General features: G+C 34.7%; 2 protein-coding genes across 3 annotated transcripts; both read left to right on the top strand.

The window, feature by feature from the left end:
* Positions 1-358: 358 nt before the first annotated feature.
* LOC145632289 (DNA-(apurinic or apyrimidinic site) endonuclease, chloroplastic-like) lies at positions 359-6,259 on the top strand. Of its 2 annotated transcripts, XM_081684621.1 has the most exons (12): positions 359-500; positions 607-748; positions 860-960; positions 1,189-1,268; positions 1,409-1,591; positions 1,741-2,063; positions 2,701-2,808; positions 3,244-3,381; positions 3,494-3,541; positions 4,698-4,778; positions 5,280-5,439; positions 5,800-6,259. In XM_081684621.1, exons 1-12 carry the CDS (start codon positions 466-468, stop codon positions 5,919-5,921), a joined length of 1,521 nt encoding a protein of 506 aa, XP_081540747.1. In that variant the 5' UTR covers positions 359-465; the 3' UTR covers positions 5,922-6,259. The 2 variants fall into 2 exon arrangements, with proteins under 2 accessions (XP_081540747.1, XP_081540748.1); XM_081684622.1 differs by lacking the exon at positions 5,800-6,259 and having other exon boundaries at positions 3,502-3,541; positions 5,280-5,417.
* Positions 6,260-8,145: 1,886 nt separating this feature from the next.
* On the top strand, positions 8,146-13,956 carry LOC145631045 (uncharacterized). Its single transcript, XM_081683153.1, has 11 exons — positions 8,146-8,620; positions 9,164-9,251; positions 11,104-11,195; positions 11,276-11,394; positions 11,975-12,090; positions 12,165-12,295; positions 12,385-12,471; positions 13,290-13,350; positions 13,424-13,464; positions 13,539-13,659; positions 13,855-13,956. Exons 1-11 carry the CDS (start codon positions 8,244-8,246, stop codon positions 13,912-13,914), a joined length of 1,293 nt encoding a protein of 430 aa, XP_081539279.1. The 5' UTR covers positions 8,146-8,243; the 3' UTR covers positions 13,915-13,956.
* Positions 13,957-14,182: the final 226 nt, after the last annotated feature.

The following is a 14,182-nucleotide window of genomic DNA, read 5'->3' as shown; positions in this document are numbered from 1 at the left end:
TGCATATACATTATCATACATATTAAATACATACTATAAAATATAGAAATTATCGACACTGAAATATGACAAAGGGCGAAAAAATTAACGGAATTTAGCAAACCATCATACTTGATTAATCTCTTCAATTGCTCACATTTAATTGAAATGGTAAGAAATATAACGCATGTATAATACTTTTAATGCTTATTATTAATACAAAAAATTAGCATGTTTTGATGAATTTATTGTTAAACAATGATGCTCAGATGTACGTTGCACGATATGTTAAGTTTTGGGGTCCATTTGCTATAATTAAAAGTTAAGGGGGTAATTTGAACATAGAGTTAAAGTCTTGGTGCTAATTTGCTATAAAATTGTAACAGCTTCCGTCTCTCCACACAGTCCACAGTCACACTGACGAATAACGGCAGTTAAGTGTTAATTGCGCGCCATTCTCATATTCTCTTCAATGTGTCCAACATTATGCTACTAGGGTTTCGAAATTTCATCAATTTTAGGTCATCCCCCTTTTCTAATTTCACCTTTTATTTCTCAATTAAATTATCAAATTGAAACCTCAGAAATAAATTATATACCCAATTTCTAAAAATTCAAAACTTGCAGTTGTGTAGGGTTCCAGAAAAATCTCAAAATTCAACAAGGGTTGTTTGCGATTCAAGTACGAGCAATGGGTTCTGGTAAAAACGAGAAATCGGCAAAATTGTCAGTTGATGCTAGTCCAAATTCTCAGAAAAATGTCTCAAATGTTGGTTTTTCTTATAATTTAAAACTTGGGTTTTTTCATTTTTTTTTTGGGATTTTTAATTAATGATTGATGGGGTGATTAATGTTTGTTAATTGTTATGCACTTGTACAGGAAAATGTTGTTGGAAGCAAATTAGCTGAAATTTTGAGCATAAAAAATGACCCAGGAAAGCTGGAGAATATGACAGTTCAAGAACTTAGAACTGCATTAAGGTAATTTCTTTTTTAATACAATATGTTTTTGTGAACCCTTGAACAAAAATTTGGTCACTTTATGTTTTAGGTTGGTTGTACTCTTTCCGCCACGAATTAATAGTTGTGTTGATAGTGTTATTTGAACTAGTTATGTGACAACTAAATCTAGACGGAGCGAGTATTATTTAGGCGCTTTGTTGAATTTGTAAAATGTGTGCTAATGGGTGGTGTTGTGTGTCCGGCTAGAAATGTTGGAGCATCCAGCAAAGGTCGCAAACAAGAGCTTGTTTCGGCATTGAAAACTATTTTGGAAGAGGGCATTGATGGTATAAACTTTAAGCTGTTTGATTATTATCCCCTTGTTATATTAGTGCATTATGATTGATGATGAATTTGGTTCCTTTTGTTGCTTTAGTATGGCATCCCTATGTGGTTTTAAGGTCATAGATGTATTACTTGGACACAGGTAAAATTTCTTTGCTAAGTGAGAATGAATCTTTAGAGGAGAATGTATCAAATCAAATTAGCTCACCACAACGTAAACGGAGTAAAACAAATGAAAAAGATGTTGCTGATGAGACTTTGGATGTTGATATCGACATCAAGACCGTGAAGCAAAGTACATCCGTAGAGACTAGTGATGTCTCTGGTATGTCATCTTCTTAATTATTGTGTCTGTCAGAAGTATTGTTTCCCTTTAAATTGATGTTGTTTCTGCTCTTGTTCACCCTTGTCCCTTAGAATATGCAAACTTGCACCTGTACACTCATGAGCTGGTAAATTGGCATTTTGCTGCAGGAAAAAAGCGTACTACAAAAAGAAAAGTGGCTGCAGGTTCTGCTAGCGTTCATGTGGAAGTTTCTCAAGAGGTTAATGAATCTTCTTATGAGAAGGAACCATGGACAAGGTTTGCCCACAAAAAGCCTCAGAAAGGTTGGGTTGCTTATAATCCAAAAACCATGAGGCCACCTCCTCATACACGTGATTCTAATGTTGTGAAGTTGTTGTCTTGGAATGTAAATGGTTTGAGGGCATTACTCAAGTTGGAGGGATTCTCTGCACTTGAGCTTGCCCAAAGAGAGGATTTTGATGTTTTGTGCTTGCAGGAGACCAAATTACAGGCAAGTTTTATTCTTTTAATTCTTGTCATGCTCTTTGTGACTCTGATTTCACTAAGACAAATTATTGTGTAGGCAAGTCTTTAAATTACTAGTTCCTGTTGAAGTTCGACTTTTGGTTACCTACAGATATCATATGGTTGTTATAGGGAAGCTTGATTGGCTTTTAGAGTTACAAATTTACAATTAAATCATTAAACAATGTAATTTTAATAAAGAAAGACCAAAAGCTAGTCCAGCTAGTTTTTCATTTTTGTCACAAAAACTAGCTTTTTGGCCACTCGAAATCCGGTTGGCTTTTTTTTTTCTTTTTTTTTTTTTGCTGTTCTGCCACATTATAAAGCCACAGTGAAAAAGCCATTTAACAGCCAAATATCTAAAACCTCTTTATGTATGATTGGTAAACCCTTTAAGATCATTAGGGAAAATTCTTTCAAGGAAACCATTACGAGCTTACTGTAGAGTATTTTTTTTCTAAAACTTGAAAATTTTTATTTGGTAAAGCTTTCTCCATCGCTGTGATAGACAATCTGAGCCATCATAATCTTTTGGCTGCTGTGACATAATTTATAGAGCTATTAGCTTTGACATGTTTTGATTTCGATGTATAAGTATCTGAATCATCTGGCACCTTGTCCAGGAGAAAGATGTTGAAACAGTCAGAGATCTTTTGGAAGGCTATGAAAACAGTTTCTGGACGTGCAGTATAGCTAAAGCTGGATACTCTGGTACAGCAATTGTTTCACGGGTATGGCCCTAGTCAAAAGTGATGTATAATACCTCTCCTAAGTAGAGCTATTTTTTTTGCGGCTTCTGTTATAAATAACCTATTACAAACTTGTGTAAAATTTGTTATACGTCTGTATATCATAAATCTCTTTCATAATCCCAATTGCTTTTAAGGTTGTGAACTTAATTTTCATTTTGCCTCTTGATCTTTATGTCATCTCTCTGTAGAATTAATAAAAGGTAAAGTTCAGGTGTAAAGAGGGGGGGGGGGGGTCATATGTGAGACCTCCTTTCACACTTCAAACTCTAGTACATTAAAGAAGGTTTAGACATTAAAAGTTTGGTGTTTCTTCATAATAATGAATGGGTAAAGACAAAGAAGAAAGAATGTGGCTGTGAATAATCTGTTTTGAACAAGTTATTTTTCTTCATGATTTTAATATTTGTTTTACAGGTTAAACCTTTGTCAGTGAAATATGGCCTTGGAATAGCAGATCATGATACTGAGGGCCGTGTAGTAACAGCAGAGTTTGATTCATATTATCTATTGTGTGTATATGTTCCCAATTCTGGGGATGGTCTCAAGAGATTGGTAATTGATTTCATCTCATATCTTTGTACCATAATCTTTGTTTTGTACTTAGTTGTTTGTATAATTTTAAGAAATTCCAATTCTCACTGTTGATGAATGCTTTTGATATTAGTCGTACAGGATTACAGAATGGGACCCGTCGCTCAGCCAGTATGTGAAAGTAAGGATGAATTTTGTAGCATTTTGAATAATGCCGTGCCTAATTTTAGTTTTTTTTTTTTAATTTTTTTTAATTTTATTATTATTTTTTTTTTGGCATCTGTTGGCTGCAAATCTGCACCATTGTTTATGACCTTTTCTGTGCTTTGGCTGCAACTATTTTATACTTTGTACTTATAAAATCAGTTTCATGTCTTGGTTTTTTCTCCCCAAAACTATACAATTTTGTGTTGCTGACTTGCTGTTTTTTGGTGGTGATCTTTGTGTTATTGTTATTAGTTTGGCCACAACTTTAAAGCCATATAATGATAATCTTAAAGACTAGCGAGTAAAAAGTTTTTGTTTTCTGTTTTCTGATTGTATTCCCTGAAATTTTGTTTACTGTTTTCTGATTGTATTCCCTGAAATTTTGCATAATGTTTTCTGATTGTAGCAGTGTTTCATCACGTAATCTGACTTGTGAGTTTTCTTTGTGACAGTAACTTTTGTATAAACTTGATGGTTTGAGTTTGTAAGTATGCTTGTTCTTTTTGTTGTATGGTACATGCACTGTGTTTATAGTTTAGTATTGCCATCTTTTTGCTTTTATTCTATATTAATCCCAATATTTTTTTTTTTAATTTGATGAAATTTCAATGACTTTGACAAATGTGCGTATTGCTGCTTTTGAGATTCAATATGCCTGATTTTAAATTTACAAAGATATTATGTTGCACCATGTCTGATTGAAACAGAATGTAGGTGTTTATGGTGTTTCAGTCTTGATATTGTACTCAGTAACTGTGAATGCTCTGGTGCTGCTTCTGTCTATTCGTTCAATTTAGCATTTTTTTGATTGATTTCACATCTAATATCACCATTTACCTTACGGGAGATTCTAAGGGTATTTCATTATGCAAAGCAGTTAATGTAGAACCCACAGAAAAAATATTATTTACAAGAGTATATCAGCTGGTTGGAAATTGTTTGGTGTGGTTAAGATGTGCATGCTGGTTTCAGTTAGCAAGGGGGACTTGTTCTGCTTTTTTCCCTCACCATAGTAATTGTTGTCAGTGCTTGCCTTTTGGTTCTGCATATATGTTAAAAGTAACTCTAAGTATACATAATTATCAAATAGATCCTTGACAGTGCTCTATCTTTGTTGCATTATGATGCAGGAATTAGAAAAGTCAAAACCTGTAATTCTGACTGGTGATCTGAACTGTGCACATCAAGAGATTGACATTTATAACCCTGCTGTAAGTAGTGACAATCTTGATGATCTTTACCTCTGTATGAAATTATTAACAAACTTTGTGATATTTGCTTTCCTTGATTTGGCAAAATTTACTTGTAAATGGATTCAGAATTTCTTAGATTTTCATACAACCTTGTGGTTGCTGGTAGTTAGAAACTTTTTACTTGTCCACTCACAATATGATAGATTTTTAAGCAGCGTTTCAATACCATTATTGCCTTATGTGAATTTTAATTTAACTTCTCAGTACTTCTGAGAATTTAAGGAATAAGAATAGGCAAAAGATAATTGTTCAACCAGCATGCACATCATTGTGTGATGTTCCTGATTTCACCTATGCTGAGTATCTAAAAGAAACTATTTTGCAAAGCTGTGTCTGATAGAAATGAGGTGGATTCCTGCCCATTTTTATGTGGTAATGATGATAGTCTACGCTTAAACACCATTGTTTGGAAGGTATATTGCAGTGTTTGATTCACTTAATTGGTACCCAAATCCTCAGGGAAACAAGAGGAGTGCTGGATTTACAATTGAAGAAAGGGAATCATTTGAGAAGAACTTCCTGTCCCAGGGATTTGTGGACACTTTCAGAAACCAGCATCCCAATGTTGTGGGATATACTTATTGGGGCTACAGGCATGGTGGACGTAAAACTAACAGAGGTATTGATCTGTGTTGACACATGCATCTTGCAAGTTAGATTAAAGATGGTCTTCACATATCCGATTGGCTTGAATCACGTAGACTCACTGCTTTTATATCTGCTTATTATTCCACTTACTCCATGGTTATTGAGCCTTCTACCCTTCTGTGCAAAGCATTCACTTCTGTCGGTTCTGGATGGTGTTCCCTCTTGCCTAAATCCAGCTTCCTTGAATAGTGCTGTAGTACAATCATTCTCTTCCTTAAGCAGAACTTCTTCTCATTTGTTTTCTTCTGCTGCTAACTGGCTTTGACGTGGAGAGACATTGTCAGATTCCTTAATCCTTTTTTTTTTTTTTTTTTTTTTTTGCACTATGCAGGATGGCGGCTTGACTACTTTCTAGTCTCAGGATCAATAGCTGACAGGGTTCATGACTCCTATATTCTCCCAGATGTCAATGGTAGTGACCACTGTCCCATTGGCCTAGTAATCAAGTGCTAGCCTACACCCATATATAACTCATCAAGTGGGATCCATGTTGAGGCTCATGAAGAAAAACACTTCTTGATGGTGCAATTTTGACATCAGTGCTGCAAATCTTGCCTGCTCCTGTTCTAACTTTATGAATCGGAGGACCAAGCAATTGTTCTTCAGCTTTGACGAACTGCATTGAGCATTCACTATTATTGGGATGTGAGGAAGTCGGCTTTATTTGAAAAAGGGGCATCACAAAGTTTACACGGGGTTGGTTGAATTTTGCACTCAGAGCCTTTTTCGTCTTTGTAAGCTTGTCCTTGCAGCGTGCCCTAGTCAAGTCTTGCTCACTTGTGACATTATAACTTTAATGTAAATGAAGTATTTACACATGTTATTGTTTTCTTTTTATTGTTTATGCAATTTGCTAGCTTATGTTCTTGGTCAAATGCTCGCATAAAAGTCGATAGATGAAGATTAACCATGACGCTAGTTCCATTGTGACCCCTCAGTTTCTTAACGATTGCATATCAAACAGGAACCCTTTTAACCAATGAAGAAAGGAGGGCTTAGCTCCTTAGTATCCTTTTGATTGAACTTTTTTGCCCAATAATTAGTTTGTGGACTAGAAATATTATTCCTTTGATGGTGTATTGATAAGTTGTGCGACTCGTGCCTATTACCTATAGTTGACAAACTTTCCATATAATCAAGTGTTTTCACATGAGTCTTTTAATACAAATACAAATTATATTGAGTATATTTATATTTAGTCCCACCATTTTTCTCACTTGTCAATTTCTCCCCAACTAAAAACTAAATAAGCAACTTTGACAAACAAACAAAAAACGGAGGAAGTATACTTTTGTATCTCTATAGATTCTCTTCCAAATATAGTCCACCAAGTACTAAGTAGCATATTTGACCGTATAATTCTGTAAACTCGTACTCAAAATACTCTACCTTCATATACACCGAATTATATCAAGTTAAGTTTGATCTAGTGGAAACAACTTTTAATTTTAAGGTTGAGGATTCAATCCCCTCTACAACACTTTTAGAGTGAAGATCTCTTATCCTTTTTTCCATACTATTAAAGGTATTAAGAGCAACTTTAATGGTTGGGAAAAGGGACTAGCTTGCAAATATTAAAAATCTTAAGCTAGTAGTTAAACCATTGTTTCACATATTGTTGATTAGCTTTGGCAAGCAAATTAGCTTTGTAGAGCTAATTAGCTTGGCAAATATTTATTAGATAAAAAATATTATTTATTTAAAAATAAATTAATTTTCAACTAGCTTAACCATTGGAGCAACAAATAGCTTGAATTGTTGTAGCTTAAGAAGATGATGTGGAATGTCAAGCTATTCAATAAATTAGCCAACCATTGTAGTTGCTCTAACAGTGCCGTCTTGGACATTTTAGGGGCCCGGAGCGAAATCTTAAAAAAGGCCCCTAAATTATGATAATGTATTTCATAAATTTTTATATTATAAAGTTCACCAAAATTATTGATTATAGTTCACCAAAAAATCTAAAAATACCAAACAAAAAGATAATTAAGCAAATAAACCAAACCCCTGCTTTAGTGCTTCTTCATTTCCTCCATTTGAACCCAAAAAAATCACTTAAGCTAAGGGCTTGTTTGACATTGTTTTTTGTTTTCAGTTTTTAGTTTTTTTTGAAAACAAAAAACCAAAAACAAGAAACAAGAAAAAGGTGTTTTCACTTTTTTGTTGTCTGTTTTCAATATTATCATGATTTTAATGGGTTTGTCTAATTTTTGTTTTATTATATGACATATATCATATGAGTTTGAAAACCAAAAAACGGAAAACCACAACGATGCCAAACGAACCCTAAGTAAGTTAATTTTTTGATTCATCTTTAGATTAAAAAGAAGCAGTTATACTTGTCATTAGTATTACATTTTATAAATTTATCAAAGAATAGGTTTTTTTTTTTTTTTTTAATAAGATATCAAAAAAAATATATATATATATGTGGGCTCCTCAAAAGGGGGGCCCTGAGCGATCGCTCAACGAGCTCCCCCTAGTAGCCGGCGCTGGGTATTAAAGTGTCTAACTCACAAATACTACCAAACAAACCGTGAAGGTTGAAGTCAATTCAAGCCTATCAAGGTTCTTCTTCTTTCCTTAAAAAAAATACTCGTATACCTAGTATATACTGTATATAAATATACACACCGTATAATACTCGTATTAAAATTTCAAAGAAAACTGACCAACTGAGAAGTGTGAAATAGAGAAAGGAGGAAAACAAACAAAGAAAGAAAAGAGTAGAGTAAACGTTAAGTTAGTCAGAGTCATAATTTGTGAGAGAAAATCATGACTTCCCGGCGACGAGCTCCGTCAGCGAACGGCCCTAAAAATCCGGCGAGACAAACCCTACATGAGTCTCCGCCGCCGCAACAACCACCGTCAACTTCGCCGGAAGAACTCAAAATCGCAGTTTCATCTTCAAAATGGCTCAAAGTTCTTTCTCTCTCCTCCCTTTTGTTGCTCCCTTACGCTTATCTTCTCTTGATTCACTTCAAAATTGATGCTCAAATCAAGCGATCCATTCTCATCAATGCTGCCCTCAGTTTCGCCGGATTTCTCTTCACTCTCAGATTGATTCCTGTTGCGTCTCGTTATGTGATTCGTCGGAATTTGTTTGGGTTTGATATTAACAAGAAGGGAACTCCTCAAGGGAAAATTAAAGTGTTAGTATTTTTTTTTTCTCTTGAATTATGTTAAATTTGTTGGAATTTTGATGGGTTTTTTTTTTTTGTGGATTGAAATTGGTTGATTGCTTGATTTTATTGTTGGGTTTTGAATTATTAATGTTGCAATGTTGTTGGGTTGTTTGATTTATAATGCTAGTGTTGGAAATTTGATGAATTTTTGTGAATTTTCTCATGTTTTTTGTTTCTTAATTTTTGTGGTTTGTGAGATTGTTGCTATGTAAGCTGTGATGTTAAACTTTGATGGAATTTAGGGTTATTGTGAATTGTGGAATAGATCACTTGTGTTAATTTGCCTTTTGAACTAAGTATCACTTTAGAAGTGTAAATGTTGATGTTGGTTGAACTGGTGCAAATTGGATTTGAAAAGTGATGAAGAAATTCAGTTGTTATGACGAGTTGATGACTTAATGGCTAATAATGAGGAGCTAATTTACACCCATTATGAATTACTTCTGAATAATGTATGCTTATTCTTCTCTTCCTTTACCCTATGTAATCATGTGGCATGCTAATTTGCAGACCTGAGTCATTGGGTATAGTTGTCGGGATTGTCTTTTTGGTCGTGGCGATATTGTTTCAACATTTCAACTTCACTTCCGACTCCGTTGTAAGTCCACGAATTGTTTTCTGCTTCATCTGTTCTGTGACTGCATTTTTTAAGTGTTATTTTTAGTCTTTCTAATCAATATTTTCTCCATTGTATCTTTCTTATCCAGTCATTTTGCTCTCAGATAATATGGATGGTTTAAAAAGCAAAATTCCTTGGTACTAGACGTCTTATAATTTATGACTTATTGTGGCTATGGTGGTTTGAAATTGTAGAGGGCGAGGAAGGTCAAGAATAGGTTATTAGATTTAGAAGTCTTGCAGAGTGTGAAATAGCGGTACAGATTAATAGGTACTACTGTATTAGGGATGAGGAAGTTAGTTTATCTGCTGAAGAACCCTATGTGATTACAAAGTAATAGTTTTGTGGAAATGAATCAACGATTCAGTAAATTTTGTTGATGTTGATGGAAAACATTAGTGGTTATTGGCTGCAGTGACATGTTGGTGAGTCTTATACTCTTATGAGAGTAATATTTGTGTTAAGCAATAAACACCTCTTTTCATGTTGAAATGCTTTCATGGACTTCCATCCTGAACTGAGATAAGCAAATAATGACTGCCATTTTTTATGACTGATTCTTGAGATGAAGTATTTTCTTGAAATTATTTTGCAAACTTCCCCTTATGTAAATCTGTTTCCTTCTTCAACCTTTTTGTAGTGAAAAAAATTCCAAAGTGTGTAATGGCTTGAAGAACAATTTTGGATGTACTTAATAATACTGATGATACGTTGCTTTTATGAATCCAAATAAAATAACTGTCTTTTTCCCAATGTGTGTGTTACTGTGTTATGCTTTGTGATTTGTGAGTGTTACTGGAAGTCAGCTTTTTGTAGAATCTTGCATCCTTGTACTTTTTTTCAAATAAAAAAAATGGATATTAGTGGTGCTATCTGAAGAATTTTTGAGCTGTTGGTAACGCAACTTCTTTGAAAGAACTTGGAATTTTTCTCTTTCTGAATCTTTGCTTATGTGGTGCAAAGAAACTCAAGGCTAGACTTGAAAACTGTTTTCACCAAGGCCATGCAGTCGATGCAGATAACTTAAAATACCTATACACCATAGGGCATATAGTTCAACCACAAAAGACTGAAATCTATGGACAATATAGACCTATGATCACATTGGTAGGTAAGGGTTTCAAGTGGACATGAAGTTGTAGAATTATTTTGCAACTTCTGCTTGCTTCCCTTTTTAACACCATTCTTCTTTCATGACTGGCATCTTGAAAGATTTCATCAACCTGTATCTGTTTGGCTGACTCATGAAGTAGAACTTTCTTGAAAGTTGCTTTTTACAGGAATTATGCACTTTTATTAAATTCATGTGAAGTTTCTTGATTTGTTTGGTTATCGATTGCCAACATTGGAGTAACTAACTAACTATATGTGAGAATCTGTACTTATGTGAGAATCTGTACTTACCTACAGTGTATGTAAGTAACCAACATATGAATTATGCAGTTTCACTTTTTTATGCCAAAAGGATTATTATTAAGACACTTGGGTATTGATCTTGAGAGAAAGCAATTTTGTAAACTGATATTGGTGTTAGGGAAAGAATTTTGGCTTAGAATATACATTAAGGCATTTAGAGTGGGAAGGAAGAGGGACTAATATCTATATGGAAAAGACTTAAAAACTGTTTGCCAGCTTCCTTCTCTCTCTTAGTTGTATGTTTGGTGCTTTGATGCTCCAGATTGAGATTTGAGAACAAGAATATATCTTTTATTAAAAATGGATCTTTCATATATTTAGGCAGTTTAAATTAGTCAGTACTTGCTGATTCCTTCTCCTGAGTTATTTTTTTGAGGCAGATTTTCATAGTTCTCATAAATTATTATTTTTGTAGTGGCTAGTTGAGTATAACGCAGCTTTGGCATCCATTTGTTTCATGATTTTGCTTGGATTTGTTGATGATGTTCTTGACGTTCCATGGAGAGTGTAAGTATCATATTTCTAAAATCCCCTTCAACTATTTTGTTTTGGGAGAAAATTCTGATTGAATTATTTTTCATGTGCAGGAAACTGGTCTTGCCTTTTATTGCTGCTCTTCCTCTACTAATGGCTTATGCTGGCCATACCACCGTTGTAATCCCAAAACCTCTCATTCCATATGTTGGGCTGGAGATATTGGATCTAGGTAAAATGCTTGTATGAATCCTTTCTGTTATGTATATTGTTTCATTGATCACATCAATGCTGCTGTGTGACGGTGTAGGATTTTTGACAAATCTTTGGTGTGTAACCTAAGGGATAGCATGAAATATGTTTCATATTGACTGCATGGAATATTGCTCATCATATGGTTGATTATGGATTGCTATTTCAAACGTTTCTTATTGTTTAATAACTTTATAGTGAGGAATTGTTTTGCCAATTAATGCTCAGAGTCTGCAGCATGCGTAGATTTTACTTGAGGTGGCCTGTGGCCGTCTCTTTTTAGGATATGATTTTCTGTATGATTTTACGTATAACATTGTGTTCCTCAATTTATAAGTTTCATTTGTGCAGAGAGTGGTTTCATCACTTTCCCTTGTTCAGTATACTACAGCTGATCATATTTCTGCAGAATAACTTTAGCATGTTTTTTAAAAGTAAATGGAAGGAAAGTGCTCTTGGCAACAGATGAATCATTCGATGTTGAGCATATCTTGCTATGTCATTGTGGGGGATTGTGACATCCTTCTATTATTTACATTGTGGCCTTCCTATATGTGCAGGATGGATATATAAGCTATACATGGTCCTTCTGACAGTGTTTTGCACTAATTCTATCAATATTCATGCTGGTATAAATGGTCTTGAAGTTGGCCAGACTGTTGTCATTGCTGCTGCTGTAAGCCTATGCACTTTTGAATTTGCTGCATCCAAAGATTTTATACAGTCTGATCATTTGAGTTTTTGTTACAGATTCTGATCCATAATGTTATGCAAATTGGGGCAGCCACGGACAATTCCGAGAATCAGCAGGCTCATGCATTTTCTATATATCTTGTTCAACCTTTGCTCGCTACTTCTTTGGCCTTACTTTCTTACAATTGGTATATTTTTTGTTGACTGAATGACTGATGCTATGTTTCAGTTGTACTCCTTGAATATCTTTTTAAGATCCTGCTTTTACATCTTCTAGGTATCCATCTTCAGTGTTTGTCGGGGATACATATACATACTTTGCAGGAATGACAATGGCCGTTGTTGGCATTCTGGGTCACTACAGGTATTTCTTGTTTTAGGGAAACTACAGGTATTTCTTGCTTTTGTTAAAATGTGGCGTCCTCTCATTTGTTTCCTATTTTTTTTTAAACGCTGTTGCCTGTTGGTACTTTTAGATTTCACAGTCTACGCAGTACCTACACATCTTAGAAGTTGCTTTCAAGTTTGGGCATGCATGTATCCATGCAGTAGTTCACACTTTTAGGTAGTACAAAAAGCAGTGTCTAGTGTGTCTTGATTTGTTTGCATTAAGATTTTGTATAATATTGACTGGCGTAACACATATTTCATACTTCCTCCGTTCCAAATTAGTTGCCATGTTTCTTTTGTCTTTTGTCATGTTTGTCAATGCATAGATTTAACCGTAAATATCCCTAATTTTCAATAAGTAATAATTATAAGAAATTGATATTTTGAAAATACACATGGAGAGGGGTCTAACAGGATTCCACGTGACTATGTCTTTTCATATCTAAAAATCATAAAAGCTAGTCAAAGTAGAGTTTGTGAATACTGTCAAAAATCAAAACGTGTCAACTAAGGCTCAGTATTTCATAGCATCCAGCAAGCCTCTTATGTTTGCTTTATCTATCATATCAAAACACAATCTATTAATTCATGAAAAGTTATATATGTATGCATATTAAATTCCTTTTGCGACTTTGCATATGCAGATGTGTTACCACCATCTATCATCATACATCTTCAAAATAAATGTCATATCATCTTTAGAAAAGAGTCGTATTATGATAGTTTGGAAAGAAAAAAATAATAATAATATTTCCTTTATGCTGACCTTTTCTGATTTCCTCTATTTTACAGTGAAACACTAATTATTTTCTTTATTCCTCAAGTTGTGAATTTCATCTTGTCACTTCCCCAGGTTAGATTTTCCTTTCTTCTCTTCCACTCATCTACTCTAGAGCATTTCTAATGTGTGCTGTGACTTCTTCCAGCTTGCGAAAATTATTCCTTGTCCCCGGCATCGTCTCCCAAGGTAATTTTATTCTATTTTCTCGACCATTGGTTCATAGTCCTCCAACCTCACCTGACAATATTTTTGGATGGCAGTTTTGACCCTCAAACAGGACTGTTAACGGGGACATGGGATGGTACTTTAGTGAACTTTTCATTGAAATTTTGTGGAAGCATGTCTGAACAATCGCTCTGCATTTTTCTCCTCGTTCTCCAGGTGAGCCTCCTAGCTCCTCTGCAACCTCACCCCACCCCCCCACCCCCCCCCCCCCCAACTCCCTCTCCCCAGCATACACACATAATTGAAAAGCTTAGCAATGCATCTGGTTGTTGTCCGGAAATTCATACTATAAAGATATTCCAAGTAAAATGTGTTCACCAATGCCAGAGTATGATCTGTTCTTTTCTACAGGCAATTGCTTGCGGTTTTTGTTTCTTGCTGCGGTGGCTGCTTGCTGGCTGGTACAAATAAGATCTCGATTAGAAAAAGAAAATCGATATGAGATCATTATCAGCAGTTTTATTACACAAATAGGTGGTTCACTTGTGTAACTCACACTTGGAGAAGCCTGACGGGAGAATTTTGGTAAAAACAGTAGAGTGAAGGCCGACAGCCAATAGTCATAGAAATTCATGCAGCATTCACACTGCATTGTTACAAAACTACATCAAGTTCAAATTCTATATATTTCATTATCTCAAGTAGAGATCTTGCGAAGCGTATATTTCCGTTTTTTACC

Source organism: Chenopodium album, chromosome 5, assembly GCF_948465745.1.
Source record: "Chenopodium album chromosome 5, dcCheAlbu1.1, whole genome shotgun sequence".
Taxonomy (NCBI): domain Eukaryota; kingdom Viridiplantae; phylum Streptophyta; class Magnoliopsida; order Caryophyllales; family Amaranthaceae; genus Chenopodium; species Chenopodium album.
Note: the sequence above shows the minus strand (reverse complement) of the source record. Positions and strands in the feature narration are given on the sequence as shown.

What these genes read in the sequence shown, in the direction of transcription:
- LOC145632289 (XM_081684621.1), top strand. Translation starts at nt 466, where the DNA reads ATGCTACTAGGGTTTCGAAATTTCATCAATTTTAG. An exon ending in TGCAGGAGACCAAATTACAG is followed by an intron (nt 2,064 to 2,700) that starts GCAAGTTTTATT and finishes CACCTTGTCCAG; the next exon opens with GAGAAAGATGTTGAAACAGT. An exon ending in TGGACGTAAAACTAACAGAG is followed by an intron (nt 5,440 to 5,799) that starts GTATTGATCTGT and finishes TGCACTATGCAG; the next exon opens with GATGGCGGCTTGACTACTTT.
- LOC145631045 (XM_081683153.1), top strand. Translation starts at nt 8,244, where the DNA reads ATGACTTCCCGGCGACGAGCTCCGTCAGCGAACGGCCCTAAAAATCCG. An exon ending in GCCTTACTTTCTTACAATTG is followed by an intron (nt 12,296 to 12,384) that starts GTATATTTTTTG and finishes TACATCTTCTAG; the next exon opens with GTATCCATCTTCAGTGTTTG. An exon ending in TCATCTTGTCACTTCCCCAG is followed by an intron (nt 13,351 to 13,423) that starts GTTAGATTTTCC and finishes GACTTCTTCCAG; the next exon opens with CTTGCGAAAATTATTCCTTG.